General features: G+C 48.6%; 1 protein-coding gene across 2 annotated transcripts in view; it reads right to left on the bottom strand.

The window, feature by feature from the left end:
• SPINT2 (serine peptidase inhibitor, Kunitz type 2) overlaps positions 1-25,504 on the bottom strand; it is a 190,766-nt gene that overhangs the window by 130,701 nt on the left and 34,561 nt on the right. The window contains exon 2 of one of the 2 annotated variants that reach the window (XM_033955460.1): positions 128-298. The exons of the other annotated variant lie outside the window; for it this stretch is intronic. Coding sequence (XP_033811351.1) covers positions 128-298 — 171 coding nt within the window. The remainder of the gene's footprint in view (positions 1-127; positions 299-25,504) is intronic. 2 annotated transcript variants of the gene reach the window in all.

Raw genomic sequence — 25,504 nt, 5'->3', positions numbered from 1 at the left:
TTTCCAGAACTATTGAGGATGTGTGCTGGTGCTGTTGTACGATATCATTGACTTTTGTGCCTAATTTTCCCTGCTTATTTACAGAATCACATAACAGAATGTTTCAATGATGAACCCTGCCTCTTACTTTTTAAGTCACTGCACATCTTTACACACACTTCTTCGGTTACATGGTTGTTCAAATTTGCATTACAGCCCCCAAAAATGAATACTGTGCAGGATTTGTTCTCTGCATCATAGTGCCATCTTTCAATTGCTGCACGACATGGGCCAACTACCATTGGTGCAAGGCAGAAATCTAGAATTATAAGAAAATAAAAGAAATAATACATCACAATTATCTATTGGATTCACCAAATCAGATTAGTAGAATAACTAGCACAAGCACTTCAACTGATGACTACTTCATGTCAATATGTGATCAATTAAACATACAAAGAAGCAGGGATCCGACAACAATGTCTTCCAGCCACTAGTCTACTGCCAAATGCCACCCCCATGTGCTACCTTAAGGCTTTTTTCCTTTATTTTATTTTTTGAGGGGATGGAGGGCAAGATGGTACATCTGCATTATAGCACAGTTACTTACCTATAACAAGTGTTATCCAGGGACAGCAGGCATATATTCTCACAAATGGATGACATCATCCATGAAGCCTGGTACAGACAGTGCAAAGTGTACTGTCACTAACTTCTTTAGAAGTCTCGAGACTGTCTGCACCACTCATGCATGAGTGCCTTCCCGCCTGATGTCAGCTCGCAGGACCATTAGTTCAGAAATAAAAGCTAAGAAGCCAACTAGGGGAGGTGGGAGAGTTGTGAGAATATCTGCCTGCTGTCCCTGGATAACATCTGTTACAGGTAAATAACTGTGCTTTATCCTAGGACAAGCAGGCAGCATATTCTCACGGATGGGACTCCCTAGCCACTACAAATGGGATGGAGGGAAGTTGGCAACTAAATAGATAAAGTTTGTAGAATTGCTTGATCAAACAGATTATCCCATTTGGAATTAGTCTCCAGACAAAAATGGGATGTGAAAGTAGGTAGTGGTGATAAAGACCCAGATTCTGTATAGGACGCCCGGTCTCAGGAGCCGACGGGCGTCCTATACAGAATCGCGCCTAAACCCACCTAAAGTGAACCTGATTCTCTAACCAACGTCCATGTTACAGACGCCGGTTAGAGAATCGGGTTGTAAACAGACGTGGCCACTGAGCTTATAGCGGCAAAGGATCTCTCTACCGCGATATGTTTAGCGGTTGCCCGTCCCACCTAAATGATTGCTGGCAGGAGGGATGCCTAATCCCTGCTGCCGGAACTCCCCCCCGGTAGATTGTGCCAGAAAGGAGGAAAATTTAGTCTGATTGAGATGAGAATTCAAGACTAGTTCTGGTAAGGAAGAGGAGATTAGTGAGAAGAACTATATCATAAGAAAATGTTATGTAAGGTAGATCAAGTAGCAGATACTGGAATTCACTGACTTAGCATATGTAGGTGATACAGAGTGAACAGACTTCTGTTTAAATGAGGTGGTGAAGAGATGAAGTGGTAAGAACATAAGAAATTCCGCTGCTGTGTCAGACCAGTGATCCATCATGCCCAGCAGTCCACTCATGCGGCGGCCCTCAGGTCAAAGACCAGTGCTCTAAATGAGTCTAGCCTCACCTGTGTACGTTCCAGTTTAACAGGAACTTGTCCAACTTTGTCTTGAAACCCTGGAGGGTGTTTTCCCCTATAACAGACTCCAGAAGAGCATTCCAGCTTTCCACCACTCTGCATGAAGAAGAATTTCCTTACGTTTGTACGGAATCTATACCCTTTCAACTTTAGAGAGTGCCCTCTCGTTCTTCCTACCTTGGAAAGGGTGAACAGTCTTGTCTTTCTCTACTAAGTCTATTCCCTTCAGTATTTTGAACGTTTCAATCAAGTCCCCTCTCAGTCTCTCTCCTCTTTTCAAGGGAGAAGAGGCCCAGTTTCTCCAATCTCTCACTGTACGGCAATTCCTCCAGCCCCTTAACCATTTTAGTTGCTCTTCTCTGGACCCTTTCGAGTAGTATCGTGTCCTTCATGTACAGCGACCAGTGCTGGACACAGTATTCCAAGTGAGGGCGTACCATGGCCCGGTACAGCGGCATGATAACCCTCTCCGATCTGTTCATGATCCCCTTCTTAATCATTCCTAGCATTCTGTTCGCCCTTTTTGCTGCCGCTGCACATTGTATAGACGGCTTCATTGACTTATCGATCAGAACTCCCAAGTCTCTTTCCTGGGAGGTCTCTCCAAGTACCGCCCGCCTCCTGTATTTGTGCATGAGATTTTTGTGCCCGACATGCATCACTACACTTATCCACGTTGAACCTCATTTGCCATGTCGATGCCCATTTCTCAAGCTTGATTATGTCACGTTACAGATCTTCTCAATCCCCCTGTGTCTTCACTACTCTGAATAACTTCATGTCATCTGCAAATTTAATCACCTCACTCGTCGTACCAATGTCCAGATCGTTTATAAAGATGTTGAAGAGCACGGGTCCAAGCACCGAGCCCTGCGGCACCCCACTGGTGTCACTCTTCCAGTCCGAGTATTGTCCATTTACCCCCACTCTCTGTTTCCTGAGCTCCAGCCAGTTTTTGATCCACGTGAGTATTTCACTCTCGATTCCATGACTCGCAATTTTCTGAAGTAGTCGTTCATACGGAACCTTGTTGAACGTCTTCTGAATCCAGATATACAATGTCGACCGGGTCGCCCTTGTCTATCTGCCTGTTTACTCCCTCGAAAAAGTACAACAAGTTCGTCAGACAAGATCTGCCTTTGCTGAAACCGTGCTGGCTGGTCCTCATCAGACCGTGTCCGTCAAGGTGATCAATGATGTGGTCCTTTATCAGCGCCTCTACCATCTTTCCCGGTACCGAGGTTAGACTCACCGGTCTGTAGTTTTCCAGATCTCCCCTTGAACCCTTTTTGAAGATCGGCGTAACATTCGCCACCTTCCAGACTTCCGGAATCTTTCCCAATTTGATCGACAGGTTGGCTACTAGTTGAAGCAGTTCAGCTATAGTCCTTTCAGTTTCTTGATGACCCTCGGATGGATGCCATCCAGTCCTGGGGATTTATCGCTCTTTAGCCTATCAATCTGCCTGTATACCTCTTCTAGACTGACCATCAGCCCTGTCAGTTTCCCGTCTTCATTACTAGATGTTGATGGCACCAGAACCGAGGAAGCTGATGCCAAACGATGTAGTTCTGGTAAGGAAGAAGAGATGAATGAGAAGAACAACTATATCATAAGAAAATGTTGTGCAAGGTAGATTAAGTAGCAAAGACTGGAATTCAACCACTCAGCATACGTAGGCGATACAGAGTGAACAGATTTCTGTTTAAACAAGGTGGTGAAGAGATGAAGTCATATAAGTCTTTACTAGATATTGGCGGCATCAGTACTGAGGAAGTTGGTGCCAAACGATGTGGCAATTGTGGTGCAGTCTTTGACATTGGATGTTGTGGACATCTGCAATGGATCTTGGTATCCAAAAAATTTCTCCTGTCATAGACGATGAGTCTTCAAAGAGCATTTTTGAACAGCGATGACAAGAGTCTACTTGATGCTTAGGACCAAGGCACTGAAGACACCACTTGTGCAGATCAGTGACTGATATGGCCCTGTTGCACCAAGAGCATCTCTTGAAGTTGCTGGAAGGCTTCGATATCGAGAGAAAAACCGCCGATTGAGAGATTGAAAGAAGCAATTTGTCTTTTGAAGGTCAATTAATTTAATGACTGAAAGAGTTAATGCCACGGCTAAAAGAGGCCCAAAGGTCAAAAAAATGCAATGAAAAAATTGAGAGAAATTCAAGAAATTAAAAGATTACCAAAGAAAAGATCCACCCCCCTAGAAAGGCACAAAAAAGGGGTAAAAAGCACAACTGGAGAAATTCCAATGACACGTCTTCTTAGCTCTACGAAAAACTAAGAACCTAAGGTCCTGCGAGCCGACATTGGGCGGGAAGATACTTGCGCATGTGCGGAATGAACAGTCTTTGAGACTTCTAAAGAAGTTTAAAGTAACAGTATACTTTTGCACTGTCCATACCGGGTTCTGTGGATGACATCATCCATCTGTGAGAATATGCTGTCTGCAATAACCTACTGTCTATACAGCACTGCTAAAGAGAAAGCAGCCAGAATGACTATGGTAGTCAAGGGTTGCTTGCGCTGATAAGTTCCACAGGCAGGAAGCATGCAGGCGAAAAGCAAAAGATTCAAATAGCATGTACCAGCCCAAAAGTACCAAATCTGGAGGATAAGCCTATGCAGTAATACTTTTGTGAAGGTGTGAACTGATATCCATGTGGATGGCCTTGCAAATGTTCATCATGGGTACATATCTGAAGCTGGTGAGCTCCAATGTGCTTTGAAGAGGGCTTATCAGCTTGTGGGCCACAGAATATCAGTTGGCTATCTAACTGGAGCAACAATGTGAACTGAATTGAAAGACACAGAAGCACTCAAGGTGGTCCTTGGTGTGATAAAAATACAGTATGATTCTTCTACAGTCCAAGTTATGGGAAGCTGCTTCGCCTGGATATGAATGTGATTTTGAAAATAAAGTGGGTAAAAATGTTCTAGTTGAAATGAAACATTGATTAACATTTTGGCAAAAAAAATTAGGTTTGCAGTTTATAGACTCACTTCATGGAAGTAATGGTAAATCACAAACAAAAAAGTCCAAACAAGTGAACAGAGAAAGCCTTGCCTTATTATAGTATCAATAGTACAGAAGAAAAGGCAAGGGAGACATCCTTCCAACCAAGCAAAAATCTTTATTCTTTTAAAAGCACGGTCCCATCAAAGATCCAAGTTTCGGCATATCTAAATGCCTTCTCTCAGGGACACTGGATTGAACAACTGAAGGGTTAAAAAGAGCTTGGAAGAACAGATTGCAGCTAGAATGGCGCCAGAAAACAGCGTGACTTTTGAATACAAATCACAGTTTTCTGGCGCCATTCTAGCTGCAATCTGTTCTTCCAAGCTCTTTTTAACCCTCCAGTTGTTCGATTCAGTGTCTACTGTGTAATATCACAGCAAACAAGGTCAAGAGAATGAAAGAAGCTGAACCTTTAACCAAGGACAATCCATGTTACAGCTAACATTAGAAATAGATTTTAGGATTTACATTTGTCGACCTACAAATATGTAAACGTAAGCACAGAAAAATTCATATGCAATTAAGTCAGTATAAAAGATATACAAGTGGCTGATTTCTTATGCTGAAGGGGGGTGGTGAGTGTGGGACAGAGAAAGCGATCTTCAGAATAAATGCTTTTTCCTTTACTTAATAAAAACAATTTTGATTTCAACCTTTGTGCTTCCTTTGTGTTTTCTCCTTTTTAATACTTTTGATAATTACTAGGTTTGGAAACTTTGGAAACTATAAAAAGATTCCCATCCCTGTTGGCTGTTCCTGCTCACATGTTGAAGAATAGGTTCTTTTAGCCTCAACACTTTCCTTCAACAACATTTCCGTTATTTTTCCAACAACAGAAGCTAGGCTTACCAATGGCGTACCTAGCATATGTGACACCCGGGGCCCATCATTTTTTGACCCCCCCCCCAAATCTATATGAAAAATATGATTTTTAGTAACAATCCACATATCGCACAACAAGAGTGTACCTAGGAAAAGGCAGCATCTTAAACATTGCAGTGAGAACTAGAACACCAGCACATACATTGTAAAACTAAACAAACCAGATCCTGCACAGTCAATTGATCCTGTACAGTTGATGCTATCAGAAAGCCATGTCCCTTTCATATACACAGACAGATACACCCTCACCCAATATGGAATAATCACAAACTAAAAATAGAAATATGTAGACAAAAGTTAAACTGAACCGCCAAGAAACCAGACTCTGCATATAATGCAACACTACAACACCACAAAAACAGTAATACATGTCCTTTAATACTGGGCAAAATATAAAGACAGTAGATATAAATTTGAAAGAACTAATACATAATAATCACCACTTTACAAATTAACAAATAAAAATAAAACAAATAATGAGATATAAGAAGGAAAAATTATGTTCTTACCTGTTAATTTTCTTTCCTTTAGACGCAGCAGATGAATCCAGAGACTAGTGGGATAATACACATCTACCAGCAGGTGGAGATATAGAACTGAATAACATGAATAACACGCTCCCTGTATCCAGTATTGCTCCTTGCCCAAGCATCCGGAACCAGGAACAGTGTCCATCAATAAAAAACTTCTTTCCCAACACAAAATGCAAATAGAACAGAGAACACAACTACCAACTCAAACAAACTGCTGAAACCCGCAAATTACACACACAGCGAGCAAATAGGCAGAAAGGGTAGGGCTCCGGATTCATCTGCTGCGTCTAAAGGAAAGAAAATTAACAGGTAAGAACATCATTTTTCCTTCCTTATCAACAGCAGCAGATGAATCCAGAGACTAGTGGGATGTAGCAAAGCAATCCTCAATCTGGGTGGGAAGCGAACGCCGCCTCCGCAATAACCGAAGCCCCAAAAGCCGATTCCGCACACACCGCCACATCCAACCAGTAATGCTTCGAAAACGTGTTCCAAAAAGACCAAGTAGCCGCACGACAAATCTCCTCCAAAGAAAAACCTCTGGACTCTGCCCAAGAAGTAGCCATCGCTCTAGTGGAATGAGCATGAAGTTAGAGAGCTGCACGGGAACGGGGACGACGGGAATCCCGCGGGACCCGCGGGCATCCCGCGGGTTCCCCCTTTGGGTCACGGGGATCCCGTGGGGACGCCCCTAGGTTCGCGGGGTTCCTGCGGGGTTGGATGTACTCAGTCGCGCGGCTCTTCTCCCTACCTTCTCTGCTTGCAGCACAGAGCCGAACGGAAGTCTTCCCGACGTCAGCGCTGACGTCGGGAAGACTTCCGTTTGGCTCTGTGCTGCAAGCAGAGAAGGTAGGGAGAAGAGTAGCCTCGCGGTTCGAGTGGCTACCAAGGGAGGGGGCGGTCCGCCCTGCCACACCCCGCCCCGGTTGCAGCACAGCCGGCCAGGTCCCCTTACTTTTGTGGCACTTCCCCGACCGACCGACAACAGCCCCGGTCCGACAATCCTCCCTGCCCTGTAGCCGCGAATCTAAATTATCTTCTTACAGCAGCTGTAATAAGGTAATTTAGATTCGCAGTTAAGGGCAGGGAGGTTTGTCGGACCGGGGCTGTTGTCAGTCGGTCGGGGAAGTGCCACAAAAGTAAGGGGACCTGGCCGGCTGTGCTGCACCCGGGGCGGTAGAGAAGGAGTGGGGAGAAGGACCCTGAAAGGCCATGGGGAAGACGGGAGGAGGGGGGGAAGGACTCTGAAAGCACTTGAAGACAGAGGAGGGAGAAGGACGCTGAAAGCACATGGGGAATACAAAGGGGTGGAGAAGGACGCTGAAAGGCCATGGGAAGGGCGGGGGGGGGGAAGGACTCTGAAAGCACTTGTGGAAGACAGAGGGGGGGAGAAGGATGCTGAAAGCACATGGGGAAGACAAAGGGGTGGAGAAGGACGCTGAAAGGCCATGGGGAAGACAGAGAGGGAGGACGCTGAAAGGACATGGGGAAGGAAGCAGAGGGGGGAGAAGGACACTGAAAGCACATGTGGAAGACAGAGGGGGGAGAAGGACGCTGACAGGACATGGGGAAGATGGGGGGAGAAGGACGCTGAAAGGAAATGGGGAAGAGAGAGTAGGGAGAAGACGCTGGCAGGGAAGAAGACAGATGCCAGACTATGGGGGGAACGGAGAGAAGAAGATGGGTGCCAGACCAATTTGGAAGGGGGAAGAAAGGGAGAGGCACAGTAACAGAGCAAATGGAAGATGCAGAAGGAAGAGAGACAGTGGATGGAAGGAATTGAATGAGAACATGAGGAAAGCAGAAACCAGGCAACAAAGGTAGGAAAAGAATTATATTTCTTTTTTTTTATTTTGCTTCAGGATAAAGTAGTATATTAGTTGTGTTGATAAAAATTTATAAACATTAGAGGCTCTGGTAGAAACCCATTTGCAAAGTATGTATTCTTCCCAATTAATATTTTCAAATTACTAAAGTCTTTTTGCTTATTTGTAAATGGGTTTCTACCAGAGCCTTTAATTCAGTAGCATAATTAAATGAAATAACTATTTCTGAAGTTTATATGGACGGGCGGGGACGGGTGGGGACGGAGGGGATTCCTCGCGGGGACGGAGGGATTCCTCACGGGGACGGGTGGGGACGGAGGGATTCCTCACGGGGACGGGTGGGGACGGGTGGGATTCCTCACGGGGACGGGTGGGACTTTGGCAGGGACGGGTGGGATTTCTGTCCCCGCGCAACTCTCTACATGAAGTCTGTCCGGCAAACGCTTACCTGACGTCAAGTAAGCAGAAGCAATGGTTTCCTTGACCCATCGAGCAATGGAAGCCTTGGCGCCGCCGTACACAGAATTAATTATAAACTTTTACTTTTAACATTTACAACCAGAATGAATAACCAACCTGATTTTATTAACAGTCTTTTAATCCCGTATGTAACATCAAAATCCCTCCGTTCCACTTCTCAAAATCTTTTAGTTAAACGTAACTACAGATAAAGAAATATCATCAATTTTGGAATCATCAGACATTGAATTAACAGAACGGGCTACATTAATAGCCTCTTTGGTTTTTCACCAGGATAAAGACTCAATTTTGAGGCTTTATTATAATTTAAAACAAGTTACCTATTTAGGAGAAAGAATATTTGTATATCCTGATGTTTCCAAATGGACACAATTAAGAAGAAAAGAATTTTTATGTTATCGTGATAAAGTGATTTCATTGGGTGCCTCTTTTCAGTTAAGGTTTCCATGCAAGTGTTTTCTTTTGTATAAGAATAATAAGTATATATTTTATGATCCTGATCAGCTGCACTTCTTTTTAGAAGGGAAAGGGATTTCTTTTGCACCCCAGTGAATGATAAAGTAACTCAAGTCTGTAATTAAAGCCGAAGCTAATGCTCTAATTTCCTATAATAATATTGATAAGGTGTTTTTCTTTCCTGGAAGAATTTCTTTCTTGCCTCCTTTCTTTTTAATTTGAGGACTATGTATTAAGGTATATTGTTTTACAGCCATTTTGGCTAAACTTTAATTTCTAAATCCATTAGTAAATTGGATGTATTAATTTCTGATAATTTCCTGTTAAGCACATTTATGTACTTAAATGAAAATCAATAAATAAAATTAAAAAATTAAAAAAACCAAAAAAATACAAAGCACACTGTACGCAGAGAAAATGTTAATTATCATTTATATTCCGCGGGTTTTCAGAGGTCAAGGCACATGACTTTATGCAATGTCGCCTCAGTAACAACTATACAAAAATAGACAAATATACCCCCTCCGTTTTTACTAAAGCGCGATAGCGGTTTTTAGCACAGCGAGCTGCGCTGAATGCCCCACGCTGCTCTTGACGCTCATAAGATCCCTGCACTAAAAACTGCTATTGCGGTTTAGTAAAAGGGGGCCATAGTGCAAAATATAGACAGCATATATAAATTCTCAAAACGGACACATTTTGATCACTAAATTGAAAATAAAATCATTTTTCCTACCTTTGTTTGGTAATTTCATCAGTCTCTGGTTGCACTTTATTCTTCTGACTGTGCATCCAATATTTCTTCCCTTCTTTCAGACCTCATTCCCTCTCCAAACTTTTCCTTTATTTCACCCTGCCCCCTTCTTTCTTTCTCTCTCCATGCCCCCTTTCTTTCTGTATGTCTCTCTCTCTCTCTCCGTTCCCCCATTTCTTTCTTTCACCCTGTCCCCTTCTTTCTTTCTCTCTCCATGCCCCCTTTCTTTCTGTATGTCTGTCTTTCTCTCTCTCTCTCTCCGTGCCCCATTTTTTTTCTTTTCCGTTTCACCCTGCCCCCTTTCTTTCTGGATCCCTGTCCCTCCCCCCCTCCCCCATGCCACCGCCATTGGGAAAATGCTGCCACTGCCGCTGGGGAATAGGGTGCCACTGCCCGCCATCAGGAACAGGCCGGCGCAGAGTTCGCCCTGCTACTCTTCCCTACGGGGCTGACCAACTCTCGCCGCCCGACGTCAATTCTAACATTGGAGAGGATGTTCCAGGCCAACAAGGCAGCGATTAGCTGGCCCAGAACGTCCTCTCCGACATCAGAATTGACGTTGGGTGGCGAGAGTTGGTCGGCCTCACAGGGAAGAAGGGAGAACTCGGCCGGCTTGTTCCCAATGGCAGAAGTGGAAGCCTTTCCCCGGTGGCAGCCTATTCCCCGATGGGTGTCCAGCTGTGCACCCCCTTGGGGCGTGCACCTGGGGTGGACCTCCCCCCCACCCACATCCCTTGGTACACCACTGAGGCTTACCAGTCTGTAGTTTTATGCTTCATCTCTGCAACCACTTTTGTGAAGAGGAACCACATTCGCTCTTCTCCAGTCCTGCGGAACATCTCTCGTCTCTAAGGACTGAACAAGTCTTTTAAAAGGACCCGCCAGAACTTCTTGGAGCTCCCTCAATATCCTGGGATGGATCCTGTACAGTCCCATATCTTTGTCCACCTTCAATTTTTCAAGTTGTTCATATAAACTTTTATTCATGGATGGTGCGATATCCAAGCCATTCTAAGATGTAACTTTGCTAGCCAATCGTGGTCCTTCTCCAGGATTTTTTTCTGTGAACATTTAAGTACTGTATTTATTTAGCACATTTGCTTTTTCCTCATTACTCGCCACACAGTGGTTCATACCTCCTTTCACTAATATACCTGAAAACAAATTTGTCCCCTTTTTTATATTTCTATCCATTTGCTCTTCCACTTGTGCTTTTGTCGGATTTGGCTTTTTTCATTTTCATCCGATATTCTTTTCTGTACTCCACTTCTTGAGTTTTTTCACAAACTCTTATGTCTTTATATTTTCTGTCGCTAGTTTTAGAACACCATATTGGTTTCCCTTTTCTCTTATTTTTATTTATTTTCCTCCCTTAAAAGGTCAGTGGCCCTTTTTATTGCTCCTTTCAACTTGGACCACTTTTTCCCCCCCACTTTATTTATGTCCTCCCATCCAATCAGCTCTTTCTTAAGGTACTCCCCCATGCTAATAAGTCTGCACATTTGAAATCCAGGACTTTGAGTTGTGTGAGACCACCCTCCACTTTGGCTGTTATATCAAAACAAATTGTATGATGATCGCTACTTCCCATGTGGGAGCCCACTTGGAACTTAGACACTATCACAATTTGTGAGCACAAGATCCAGTATTCCTTTTTTTCTCATGGGTTCAGTCACCATTTGTCCAAGAATAGCCCCTTGAAAGGCATCCACAATCTCTTCACTTCTTTCCAATTTTGCAGACGGAACTTTCCAGTCCACATCCAGCAGGCTGAAATCACCCAACAGCAGCACCTCCCCTTTCTTTCCCAAAGTTTGGATATCATATTTTTATGAATTTGCTGCAATTGAGTCAGAGGTCTGTAGACAACACCCACGTAAACAGAAGTTCCATCTTCCCTTTTCAGAACGATTTCATGTTGCTTCTTCTTTTCCCCAGGCCCTCTGCATTTCAGTCATCTTTACATAGAGAGCTACTCCTCCTTTTCAACCATCTCTGTCCTTCCTAAAAAAAAATTATAGCCCAGTATGTGTGTGTCCCATCCATGGGAATCACTGAACCATGTCTCTGTAATTGCAACAGTATCCAAGTCTGCCTCCAACATTAGGGTTTGCAGATCCTGATTTTTGTGGTCATTGCTTTCCAGCTACTATTAGTCAATATACTAGGAAGCTACACGTATATGACCTTCAGTGTTCTCCCTAGCGTGTTTTAGCCGGGCACTCCACCCGGCTAATTTAGGTGAGCGCCCGGCTGTCATCTTGCATCCGCACCACCAGCATCAAAGCTGCGCTCCAATCCTCTTCCCTGTCCCTACTCCAGGGGTGTCCAATCTGCGGCCCGACAAGGAGTTTTGTGCGGCCCAGCTTTTCCGTCCCTCCGGCGGGTAGTTTTCTGGCCGGCTCCCTTCTGCAGTTGGCTTCGGGTGGCGTCGGCTCCTCAAGCGCGATCTGTGGCTGTGTCAGAAGCATTCCCTCTGACGTCAGATAGAAGGCTTCCGAATCAGCCATGAATCGCACGCGCAAGGAGCCGACGCCACCCGCAACCGACTGCAGAAGGGAGCCGGCCAGAAAACTACCGCCTGAGGGAGAGAGAAGCTGGGCTGCGGGTTGGACACCCCTGGAGTAGAGACAGAGAAGAGGATTGGTGTGCGGCTTGCAAAAAAAAAAAAAAAAAAAAAAAGTGTCCCAAGAACCAAAGTGACTGTAGGAGTCCCGAGACTCTGACTGGAGTTTCTGAATTATTAATTGGTGAAATTGGTGAGTATTTTGGGGTATTTCATATATGTGGTCTTGAATAAACTCAGAACTTTGTATAAGGGATTGAAACCTTCATATACAGTACAAAATGGGAACAGACCAAAAAGCACAGTTACTTACCGTAACAGGTGTTATCCAGGGACAGCAGGCAGATATTCTTAACACATGGGTGACGTCACCGACGGAGCCCTCGGTACGGACCTTTTTAACTAGAAGTTTCTAGTTGGCCACACCGCGCGTGCGCGAGTGCCTTCCCGCCCGACGGAGGAGAGCGTGGTCCCCAGTTAGGATAAGCCAGCTAAGAAGCCAACCCGGGGAGGTGGGTGGGACGTAAGAATATCTGCCTGCTGTCCCTGGATAACACCTGTTACGGTAAGTAACTGTGCTTTATCCCAGGACAAGCAGGCAGCATATTCTTAACACATGGGTGACCTCCAAGCTAACAAAGAGGGAGGGGGGATGGTTGGCCCTTATGAAAATAAATTCTGTAACACAGATTGGCCGAAGTGTCCATCCCGTCTGGAGAAAGCATCCAGACAGTAGTGAGTAGTGAACGTGTGAACTGAGGACCAAGTGGCTGCCTTGCAAATTTCCTCGATGGGCGTGGAACGGAGGAAAGCTACAGAAGCAGCCATAGCTCGGACTCTGTGGGCCGTGACAGCTCCTTCCAGTGAGAGACCGGCCCGAGCATAGCAGAATGAAATACAGGCAGCAAGCCAATTAGAAAGCGTCCGTTTGGAGACAGGACGACCCAAACGGTTAGGATCGAAAGACAAAAAGAGCTGAGGGGATGTTCGGTGAGCTCTGGTACGGTCAAGGTAGTAAGCAAGGGCACGCTTACAATCCAGCGTGTGCAACGCCTGTTCCCCAGGATGCGAGTGAGGTTTAGGGAAGAAGACGGGCAACACAATGCACTGGTTGAGGTGAAAAGCCGAGACCACCTTGGGAAGGAATTTAGGGTGGGTACGCAGAACAACCTTATCATGGTGAAAAACAGTGAACGGTGGGTCAGCAACCAGTGCATGCAGTTCGCTAACTCTCCTGGCAGAGGTGATGGCAATTAGGAAAAGCACCTTCCAGGTAAGAAGCCTGAGCGAAGTTGTGGCAAGAGGCTCAAACGGAGGTTTCATGAGAGCTGATAAGACCACATTCAGGTCCCAGACGACAGGAGGAGGCTTGAGAGGCGGCTTGATATTGAAGAGACCTCTCATAAATCTGGAAACCAGAGGATGAGCCGTGAGGGGTTTTCCGAGGATAGGTTCATGAAACGCAGTGATGGCACTGAGGTGGACTCTGATGGAGGTAGACTTGAGTCCAGCATTGGATAGCGAGAGCAAATAATCCAAGACAAGTTCCACCGCTAAAGAGGTGGGTTCATGATGATGCCGGAGACACCACGAGGAGAATCTGGTCCACTTCTGATGGTAACATTGGAGGGTGGCCGGTTTCCTGGAGGCGTCCAAAATGAGGCGGACCGGTTGAGATAGATTCTCTGGAGAGGTCAGCCCGAGAGAAACCAAGCTGTTAGGTGGAGCGAGGACAGATTGGGATGCAGTAGAGACTGATGCTGCTGTGTAAGTAGAGTAGGAAACACAGGAAGAGGAATGGGCTCCCTGGAGCTGAGTTGGAGCAGGAGGGAGAACCAATGTTGACGAGGCCACCGAGGGGCGATGAGAATCATGGTGGCTTTGTCCTTGCGGAGCTTGGACAAGGTCCGCAACATCAGAGGAAGTGGAGGGAAGGCATACAGGAATCGATCCCTCCAATCGAGTAGGAATGCATCTGGGGCCAGACGGTGAGGAGAGAAGAGTCTGGAGCAGAATTGGGGCAGCTGATGATTGTGAGGTGCTGCAAAGATGTCCACCTGCGGAGTGCCCTAGCGAGCAAAGATGGAGAGTAGGGTCGGAGGGTCCAACGTCCACTCGTGAGGTTGAAGGATGCGGCTGAGATTGTCGGCCAGGGAATTCTGTTCGCCCTGGATATAGACCGCCTTGAGGAAGAGATTGTGTTCCGTGGCCCAGGTCCAGATGCGTAGAGCCTCTAAACAAAGGGGGCGAGATCCGGTGCCGCCTTGCTTGTTTATGTAGTACATGGCGACTTGATTGTCTGTGCACAGGAGGAGAACCTGAGGGCAGAGAAGATGTTGGAAAGCCTTGAGGGCGTAGAACATGGCTCTGAGTTCCAGGAAATTGATGTGATGTCGACGCTCCTGTGGGGTCCAAAGTCCCTGGGTGCGTAGATCTCCTAGGTGAGCTCCCCACGCATAGGGGGACGCATCCGTGGTGATGATCATAGAGTGAGGGGGCAGATGAAAGAGCAGACCCCTGGAAAGATTTGAGGAGTTCAACCACCATTGGAGAGATTGCTGAAGAGATGATGTCACAGAGATGGGATGAGAAAGAAGATCCGTGGTCTGTGACCATTGGTTGGCGAGAGTCCATTGAGGTATTCTGAGGTGGAGACGTGCCAGAGGAAGGACATGTACTGTCGAGGCCATGTGACCCAGGAGGACCATCATCTGTCGGGCAGGGATGGAGGGATGCATGAGGACCTGACGACAGAGATGGAGCAGGGTCCGCTGACGATCGGAGGGAAGGAAAGCCCTCATTAGTGTGGTGTCCAGAACTGCTCCGATGAATTGAAGTCGCTGGGTGGGAAGCAGATGCGACTTGGGGTAGTTGATCTCGAACCCCAGGAGGTGGAGGAGAGAGATGGTGTGATGAGTAGCCTGTAGCACAAGTTGAGATGAAGGTGCTTTCACCAACCAATCGTCCAAGTAGGGGAACACCTGGAGGTTGTGAGACCTTAGGAAGGCCGCAACCACTATGAGGCATTTGGTGAAGACTCTGGGTGAGGAAGCGAGGCCAAACGGTAGCACCTTGTACTGATAGTGGCGGTGCAGTACTTGAAACCGCAGATAGCGGCGAGAAGTCGGATTGATGGAGATGTGAGTGTAGGCCTCTTTGAGGTCCAGGGAACATAGCCAGTCGTGTTGAGAAAGAAGAGGGTAGAGCGTGGCAAGGGAGAGCATTCTGAACTTCTCCTTTACCAGACACTTGTTGAGGTCCCTGAGATCGAGAATGGGACGGAGGTCTCCCATTTTTTTGGGTACCAGGAAGTAGCGGGAGTAGAATCCCTGACCCCATTGATCCAGAGGTACTTCTTCGATGGCATTGAGAAGGAGGAGGGATTGAACCTCCCTCAGGAGGAGGGGGGTTTGAGATGAGTGTGAAGCAGACTCTACGGGGGGGTTGTCTGATGGAAGAGTCTGGAAGTTGAGAGAGTAGCCGTGGCGGATGATGTTGAGGACCCACTGGTCGGATGTGATGACCTCCCAACGGCTGGAGAATATGGTGAGACGACCTCCGATTGGTTGTGGAAGAGGTAGCGAAGGTGGAAGACTGGCTATGCCCTGGAGAGAAGAGTCAAAAGGGCTGAGACTGCTTTGCAGGCTGAAGAGGCTTGGAGGGTTGAGTGGCCTGAGAACGAGCCTGGGCATGGTGCTGTTGTTGACGGGGCCGTCGAGTTTGTTGGGGAGGCGGATTGAGTGGCCTGGTTGAGAACCTGCGCTGATAAGACGACTGAGGTCGATAAGGTCGGGCAGGTGGAGCCTTCTTCTTTGGCTTGATCAGGGTGTCCCACCTGGTTTCATGGGCGGAGAGTTTCTGGGTGGTGGAATCCAGTGACTCTCCAAAAAGTTCATCCCCGAGACAGGGGGCATTGGCTAGGCGATCCTGGTGATTGATGTCCAGGTCGGAGACTCTCAGCCAGGCCAGGCGGCGCATGGCTATGGCCATGGCAGAGGCACGGGAGGTGAGCTCGAATGAATCGTATATCGAGCGGACCATAAACTTGCGCAATTGAAGAAGGCCAGAGATGTGCTGTTGGAATAGTGGGACCTTGCGCTCCGGCAGGTACTTTTGGAGGGCGGACAGCTGTTGGACCAAATATTTCATATAAAAAGAAAAATGGAATGAATAGTTGTTCGCCCTGTTGGCCAGCATGGCATTCTGGTAGAGCCTCTTGCCAAACTTGTCCATGGTCTTACCTTCTCTGCCAGGAGGGGTAGAGGCATAGACACTGGAGCCCTGAGTCTTTTTTAAGGTGGATTCAACAAAGAGGGACTCATGGGGCAATTGAGACTTGTCGAACCCTGGGATAGGGATGACACGATAAAGGTTGTCCAGTTTACGGGGGGCCCCCGGTACCGTAAGGGGGTTCTCCCAATTTTTGTAAAAAGTCTCCCGTAGGATGTCATGCATGGGAAGCTTGAGGAACTCCTTAGGAGGCTGTTCAAAATCTAAAGCCTCCAGGAAGGCTTGAGATTTTTTTGAGTCAGATTCAAGAGGAAGGGATAGTGCTGCAGACATCTCCCTGAGAAATTTTGAAAAGGAGGACTGCTCTGGTTTGGAGGTGGCATCGGGTGCCGACGGGTCCTCATCAGATGAGGAGGGATCCTCCTCGGTACCGGGAGGGGACTCCTCCCATAAGTCAGGGTCCCGGACCTCTGGTGCATGCCGAGACACCGGGGTGGAAGGTGCGGTATGGCGAGTCTTGGATAAAGATTTTCCAGAGCGCACCGAAACGGTACCAGGAGAAGAGGACCGGCGCCGATCCCGGTCCCGGGAAGTATGACGCTCTGCCTGGTGCCGAGGAGGATCCGTCGTGGTATGGGAGTGAACCACCGGATGGATGTGAAGTTGCTCAGCCGAAAGAACCGGCATGGAGGTGTTGATAGGTACCGATGGGGTGGATACCGGGGGCTCGGTACGGGGCTCGGGCCGGTCTGGTACCGGAAGGAGCGGTGCCAGGATAGTGGGCAACAGGTGCTCGAGCTGTCGCTGTAACTGTTCCTGGAGTTGAACTTTTAAGATGGCCGAAATACGGTCATCTAGGGGTGGCATCGGAACCGTTTTCTTTTGCTTCGGTTCCTTAGATGCCGCTCCACGCCCCGGCGATGAGAAGGCCGATGATGAGGCACTCACCGAGATCGGGGCGGAGCGCTTGCAGGGTCGGCGCGAGGCCGGCAAGGTCGGTGTCGCCACCGTAGTTGGAGGGCGCTCGAGGGAAGAGGGAGGCTTCTTAGCCGGCTTACCTGGCGCCAGAGACGCCGATGCGGGGTCGGGCGGTGTCGAAGTAGACGGTGCCGATTTCTGTGGGACCGCTGTCGATGTCGAGGAGTCCATCGCCGACCCGGTGCCGAACAAAAGAGTTTGTTGAATTTTTCGGTTTTTGAGTGTTCTCTTTTTTAGAGTGGCACAGCGGGTGCAGGAGTCCGCCCAATGCTCCGGACCCAAACACTGCAAACACCAATTGTGTGGGTCAGTGAGGGAGATCGGGCGTGCACACCGCTGGCACTTTTTAAAACCGACCTGCGGGGGCATGAAGGGGAAAACAGCCTCCGCAAAATCGAACCCCGAGGCCTGTATAATGGCAACAGGCCCCGCCGGGGCAAAATCGAAAAAAGGGGAAAAAAAGCAAAGTTTTGTTTTTTTGTTTTTTTTTACAGATCAAAGAAAAAAGAAACCCGAAGGCAAAAGAAGAAAAAATAGGGAAAAAAGCGCGAGCGGGAAGGCAAAAAAGTGGTTTCAACGGCCGTTGAAAAAACACACGCGTCTTCTTCGCTCCGCGGAAATGAAGAAACTGGGGACCACGCTCTCCTCCGTCGGGCGGGAAGGCACTCGCGCACGCGCGGTGCGGCCAACTAGAAACTTCTAGTTAAAAAGGTCCGTACCGAGGGCTCCGTCGGTGACGTCACCCATGTGTTAAGAATATGCTGCCTGCTTGTCCTGGGATAATAACTTGACCCATTTCTTTAAATTTATTTCTAATTTCTGCACTGGCAGCTATGACTGTTTGAATGACAATCACTCTATCCAAAAGGAAGAAGACTAAAAATTATTCCCAGAGGATAGTTACTCATGTAGAGGGATAAAAGTTCACTGCACACAGCTGGTGGAAATGCCCAAACCCAGGTGCTCTAGAGCAGTGTTCTTCAACCGCCAGTCTGTGGACCGGTGCCAGTCTGCAGAAATTTTCTGCCGGTTCACAGGGCCCAAGACAGCGTTCTTCAGCCGCCAGTCCAAGGTGCGATCAACGCGGCGTCTTCGGGCCAGCTTCCTGAGTGCTGCAGAGCACAAAGCCATGGGAAAAGGCTCTTCCACGCGGCCTGCGCTTGAACCGGAAGCCTTCTCTCTGACATCGCAACGTCAGAGGGAAGGCTTCCAGATGAGGTGCGGGATGCATGCGAGGAGCTGCTGCCCACAGCTTTGTGCAATGCAGCACTCAGGGAGCTGGCCCGAAGATGCTGCATTGATCGCAAAATGGACCGGCCCAAAGATAACACCGGGGGGCAGGCCAGAAGGCAAGGCACATGGAGGGAGAAAGACAACAACGGTAGGTGAAATGCTTTTATTTTTTTTATTTAGTGATTGATTTGTCTGTTTTTTTTAAAAATTTAATTATTGATTTGTCTGTTCAGGAAGAAATGCATTTGTTTCTTTTCGTCTGGGGTTGTACTGCTTGCAAAGTCTTGCATCTTAGGTTTGTTTGTAAATATTAGTACTTTTAGATTTTGTCCTGCATTTGCATGGGGTTATCCGTTTTAGGAATGAATATTAAAAAGCATACGGTGTGTTTTGTGTATTTTAATTTTGTGGTTAAGCATTATGTGTTAATATGAAAAATGAATGGAACAAATGGTGTTACAATTAGTACTATTATGGGGGCGGGGTTTGGGGCAGAGATTGAGTGGAGATGGTCATGACTTAGCCCAGTGTTCTTCAACTGCCGGTCCGTGTTCTGGTGCTGGTCCACAAATAATTATTTTATTTCCGCCGGTCCATAGGTGTCAAAAGGTTGAGGAACACTGCTCTAAAGATCCAGATCAATTGTAGATACATTTGATAACTCTTCAAAAGCATTCTAGAAATGGTCTAGTTCATCTTACCTGCATAATCCTGATACCCTGCACAGAATTTATAGCATTGGTGTGGAGGAAGAGGGAAAAAGATATTTGAAGGGAGAACTGTTGGGAAGAGAAAGGAAGAAATGGTGGACCTGGGGAAGGGAGGCAGGCAGGCAGGGGGAGAGATGGGATGGGGTCAGTTGGGAAGAGAAAGGGAGAGAAGTTGGATCTTGGGATGGGAAGGAGGGAGAAATGTTAGGTCTGTGGATGGAAGGCAGAGATGCAGCATCTCTCTTTTTTTCCCCTCCATTTCATTGTTCAGCATCAAAGGGGGAGGGAAGAAGAAAACAGAAAAGAGAGGGAGCAAAATGTTGGACCATGGAGATAGAGGAGGAGAGATGGACCCATGGGAGGGCAGGAGGGAAGAGAGCTGGGATAAGAAGATGCTAGGCAGGAGATGGAAAGAAAGGGACAGGGAGTTACAGCCTGACCAGTGGAGGGAGGGAGGGGGATTCTGAAAGTGGTGAGCCATGTGGATGAGGTCAAAAGGGAAATGACAAGATGAGTGAGAGAGCAGCGAGTACAGTGGTAAAAATGTGGTAATGGGGAGTAGATAGAAGGAAATAGGAGGCTGGGAAAGGAGTGAGATGGAAAATGGGAGAGCTAGGGACTGAGAGAAGATGGAGAATTGAGAGGTAGCTGAACATTTATAAAGAAGAAGGGTGAGAAAGAAGGCAAGATTTGAGTGGACAGAGGCAAAAAAGAGAAAAAGTTAAGAAGGCTGAAAGGGAAAAAATCAATACGTTAGAGACAGGCATAAGGAAAGAATGGAACAGTATTGAGAAGAGGAGAAAAACCGGACAGCAGAAATTGGAAAGAGAATTGGTAGAAGATCGACAAAAAGCAGAAAGAGAAACTGGGACCAAGATGATGGAAAAACAAAACATCCAGACAATAAGGTAGAAAAAATTGTTTTATTATGAATTTATTAACTGGAATATGTTAGCTTTGGGATATGTGCATCACAATTATCTTTGTATTCAGTGGCATAGTCATATACAGCTGATTTGGGGGAGGGACTGGAGCCCAAAATTAGTGGAGGGGCACCAAAGTTTCTCCCTGCCTGAGTGCAATTTATAAATACTTGAGCTAGTGGAGATTCCCAAGCCCTGCCAACTGAAGACATCTTCCTCCAGTCTGGCAACTCAAAATCTCCAAGCTTTGCAGCCAAAGGCAATATCCTCAAGTTGCCCCTGCTTTCATGCATACATGAAAACCAAGGGGGGGGCAGGGAGGAGGCCCAAAAAAGCAGTTATATTTACCCTGATTAAACGATCCTCCACGTGCGCTGCTGACAGCCGATTCAGCATCCCCGCTCTGATGAGGTTCACCTCTGAAAAGAGGCTCACCATAGCTGTAATAGAAGTGAATGGGAGAACCAGGAACGCGCATCCCTGCTCATCAGAGTGGGGATGCGGAAGCCTGTGGCTGCTCCCACTGTCAGCGGTGTACGTGGAGGATCACTCAGGGTAAGAATTACTGCTTTTTTGGGTTCCTCTCCCCAGTGTCCCTTTAATGAAGGTTTATTATTAGATACGTACATCTTCTATATTAGTGATTGCAAATTTGGGACCTGCTCAGCCTTTTTTTTTTGCTCATCAGCTAGTGTTGGTATTTGTGCGGCCCCAGAAAATTTTTTTGTCCAATGTGGCCCAGGGAAGCCAAAAGGTTGGACACCCCTACCCTACTCCTTCACCGTGAGCAGGGAGAGGTAACTTTCATAGCGTTCCAGGTCGTGGGCCAACCTTCTTCTCCACTCCTACTCCTTCACTGTAAGCAGGGAGGGTTAATTTGCATAGCATCAAATTTGCACCAACATATTTCCCCGTCCCGTCTGGCTATTTTTTTGTGCCACCCGGCTAGAAAAAATTTCTGGAGAGAACACTGACCTTGATTAGTGGCTGAGGGTGGAGCCACTAGTCCAGGTAGGGGCATCTGTAGACAGTGGCGTAGCAAGGGGGGCGGTCTGCCCGGACACCATCTTCCTCAGGGTGCTGGCACTCCTCCTCTCTGCCCACTGCCACTCCTCCCCGCCATTTCTCCACCTGCCGTGCACAAATCCTTTCCCTTCCCCCCGTTCCTTTTTAACTTTGGTGTGAGTAGCCGCCAACTTGCTGCCCGCATCAGCTTCGGTGCTTTCTCTGATATCACTTTCTGGACCCGCACCTAGGAAGTGACATCAGAGAGAGCACCAAAGCCGATGCGGACAGTAAGTTAAAAAGGTAGGGGGAAGTGGTACATGCGGCAGGGGGGACGCCACTGCCCCGGGCACCACTCACTCTCACTACACCACTGTCTGCAGAGAGTTTGTCTGAGGGGCAACATGATAATGCAGTTTGGAGAGGACGCTTGTAAGTTTTGCCCAGGGAACCATATCAACTGTGCATGCCATGGAACCTAGCATTTGGAGATAGTGCCATGCTGACAGAGCTGGCTTGGCTAGAAAGCACAGTTACTTACCGTAACAGGTGTTATCCAGGGACAGCAGGCATATATTCTCACATGTGGGTGACGTCATCTACGGAGCCCCGATGCGGACAGCATTTCAAGCAAACTTGATTAAAGATTCAAGCTTGCTGGCTGCACCACGCATGTGTGCCTCCTGCTCCACTAGAGGGCGCATCCCCTCCTCGTGGTCTCCAGTTCACATATCCAGCAAAGAAGCCAACCCCGGGGAGGTGGGCGGGTTGTGAGAATATATGCCTGCTGTCCCTGGATAACACCTGTTACGGTAAGTAACTGTGCTTTATCCCAGGACAAGCAGGCATGATATTCTCACATGTGGGTGGAGGAAGGTTGGCAATTCAAGAAAATAGGTTACGTAAGACCGATTGGCCAAACCGGCCATCGCTCCTGGACAGTGTATCCAGGCAGTAGTGTGAGGTGAAAGTATGAACCGAAGACCACGTGGCAGCCTTGCAGATATCCTCGATAGGCGTGGACCTGAGGAAAGCTATCGAAGCTGCCATCGCTCGGACCTTATGTCCCGTAACTCGACCGTACAGCGCGAGACCAGCCTGAGCGTAGCAGAAATACAAGCAGCTAACCAGTTGGACAGGGTGCGCTTGGAAACTGGGCGCCCCAACCTGTTAGGGTCGAAGGACAAAAACAACTGGGGGGCCGTCCGATGAGACTGGGTGCTTTGGAGGTAGAAGGCCAACGCCCGCTTGCAGTCGAGAGTGTGAAGCTTGGGGCTTGGGGAAGAACACAGGTAGAACAATGGACTGGTTGAGATGAAAATCAGATACCACCTTAGGCAAAAACTTAGGGTGAGTGCGGAGGACCACCTTGTCATGGTGGAATACCGTGAAAGGTGGGTCCGCCACCAAGGCCTGCAGCTCGCTAACCCTCCGAGCAGAAGTGAGAGCGAGTAGGAAGATCACTTTCCAAGTGAGGAACTTAAGATGACACTTATCCATAGGCTTAAATGGAGGTTTCATCAGCTGAGCTAGAACCACATTGAGATCCCAAACCACCGGAGGCGGTTTGATGGGAGGATGAACATTCAGGAGCCCCTTCATGAAACGGGAAACTAAGGGATGGAGTGAAAGAGCCTTCCCTTCCAGGGGCTGATGAAAGGCAGCAATGGCGCTGAGATGGACTCGAATGGAATTGGTCTTCAGGCCAGAGTGAGATAAATGGAGTAAATACTCCAGAACCAAGGACACAGGGACCGACACCAGGTCCTGGCGGTGAGAGGAGCACCAGGACGAGAATCTAGTCCACTTCTGAGAGTAGCAGAGTCTAGTCGAGACCTTCCAAGAAGCCTCCAACACTTCCCTGACCGACTGAGATACAGGGAAGGAAGTCAAGGGGAAAGAAACCAAGCAGTCAGATGAAGAGACTGAAGATTGGGATGTAACAGTGAACCCCGACTCTGAGATAGCAGAGAGGGAAAGACAGGCAGAAGCAGAGGTTCCCCGACACTGAGTTGAAATAGTAGGGAGAACCAAGGCTGGCGGGGCCATCAAGGAGCGATCAAGATCAGAGTGGCCCTCAGAGATTTTAGATGGACCAGTGTCCTCAGAATCAGAGGAAACGGCGGGAACGCATAGAGGAACTTTCCCTCCCAATCTAGGAGGAAAGCATCGGCCTCGAGACGGTCCGGGGAGTATATCCTTGAACAGAAGAGAGGCAGTTTTTGATTGTAGGGGGAGGCGAACAGATCTATCTGGGGAGTCCCCCACGTGTCGAACATCTGTCGCAGCACCTGAGAGTGCAGGGACCACTCGTGTGGCTGGAGGAGGCGGCTGAGCCTGTCCGCCAGGCAGTTTTGTTCCCCTTGGATGTAAACCGCTCGAAGGGAGATGTTTTGGGAGACCGCCCACTCCCAGAGCCGTAAGGCCTCCTGGCAGAGGGGCCAAGACCCCGTCCCTCCTTGCTTGTTTACGTAGTACATCGCCACCTGGTTGTCCATGCGGACGAGAACCACCCGGTCGTGAAGCAGATGCTGAAAGGCCACCGCGGCGAGGTAAATGGCCCGAAGCTCCAGCACGTTGATGTGGCAGTGACGGTCCTCTGTGGTCCACAGACCTTGCGTGTGTAGACCGTCTACATGAGCCCCCCAAGCGTACTCCGACGAGTCCGTGGTTAGGACCTTGTGGTGTGGCGGGGCGAGAAAGAGCAAACCCTTGGAAAGATTCGAAGAGTCGGCCCACCAACGGAGCGATCTTTGCAAGGAAGGAGTCACTGTCACAGGGCGGTAGATCGGGTCCCGATCCTGTCGCCATTGTGATGCCAAGGTCCACTGTGGTAACCGCAGATGGAGGCGGGCAAGCGGGGTAACGTGGACTGTGGAGGCCATATGGCCGAGGAGCGTCATCATCTGTCGTGCCGAGACGGTGGTCGATCTCGAGACTTGTTGGCTCAGATTTACCAACGCCTCCCGACGCTGAGGAGGGAGGAAGGAACGCAGACGGACCGTGTCCAGCACGGCCCCGATGAATTGTAAGGACTGAGAGGGGCATAGCTGGGATTTTGGGAAATTTATCTCGAACCCTAGACACTGAAGCGCAGTAATAGTCTGTTGGGTCGCTGAGATAACCCCCTCCCTGGTCGAGGCTTTGATCAACCAATCGTCCAGGTAGGGGAATACCTGCAGACCCTGGGAGCGCAAGGTAGCCGCGACTACTACGAGGCACTTTGTGAAGACTCGGGGGGACGAGGACAGGCTGAAGGGGAGGACCTGATATTGCAGGTGGAGGTCCCCCACCTGAAAGCGAAGGAACCTGCGGCAAGCAGGGTGCACTGGAACATGGGTGTAGGCCTCCTTCAGATCGAGGGAGCAGAACCAATTGCCTTCGCTGATCAAGGGGTAAAGGATCGGAAGGGAAAGCATCCGAAACTTTTCCCGGTCCAGAAACTTGTTCAGGCGCCTTAAGTCCAGGATCGGGCGCAGGTCTCCCGTCTTCTTCGGTACCAGGAAGTAGCGGGAATAAAACCCTTGGCCCCTTTGATTTTGGGGGACCGGCTCCACTGCCCGCAGGCGGAGGAGTTCCTGTGCCTCGGAGAGGAGGAGGGGCAACTGCGCTTGATTTGGAGGACACGCACTCGGTGGGCTGTCGGGGGGAACCTCCTGAAAGTTGAGCGAGTACCCTGATGAGATCACGCCAAGGACCCATGAGTCCGACGTGATGGTTTTCCAGCAAGGGTAGTAGGCTCGTAGGCGGCCCCCGATGGGGAGGAAGCCCGGTGGAGGTGTGGAGGGGGCCCGCCCCCATCCGCTCATTCCGTCAAAAGGACGGAGACAGCTTCGCCTGCGCCGTGGGCTGTGACTTTGGTGGAGCCCTAGAGTGAGCCTGGGGGAGTCGCGGCGGTGGTCTGGAAAAGGCCGGTGTGGACTTCTGGGGGTAGCGGCGAGGTAATCCCCGGAAAGGGAGAGAGGCCTGTGGTTTAGGCTTCTGCCGGACAAGAGACGCAAAGGAACGTTCGTGTTCCGACAACCGTTTCGTAGCAGCCTTGATGGTGTCGTCGAAGAGCTCCTTCCCGACGCAAGGGAGGTTGGCTAACCGATCTTGCAGGTTAGGGTCCATATCGACGAGTCGTAGCCATGCCAGCCAGCGCATGGCCACCGCAAAGGCTGCAACCCTGGAAGACAGTTCAAAGCCGTCATAAGCGGCATGGAACAAGTGCAG

This window comes from Geotrypetes seraphini, chromosome 8 (assembly GCF_902459505.1).
Source record: "Geotrypetes seraphini chromosome 8, aGeoSer1.1, whole genome shotgun sequence".
Lineage (NCBI taxonomy): Eukaryota > Metazoa > Chordata > Amphibia > Gymnophiona > Dermophiidae > Geotrypetes > Geotrypetes seraphini.
This window is presented reverse-complemented; position numbering and strand designations above follow the sequence as displayed.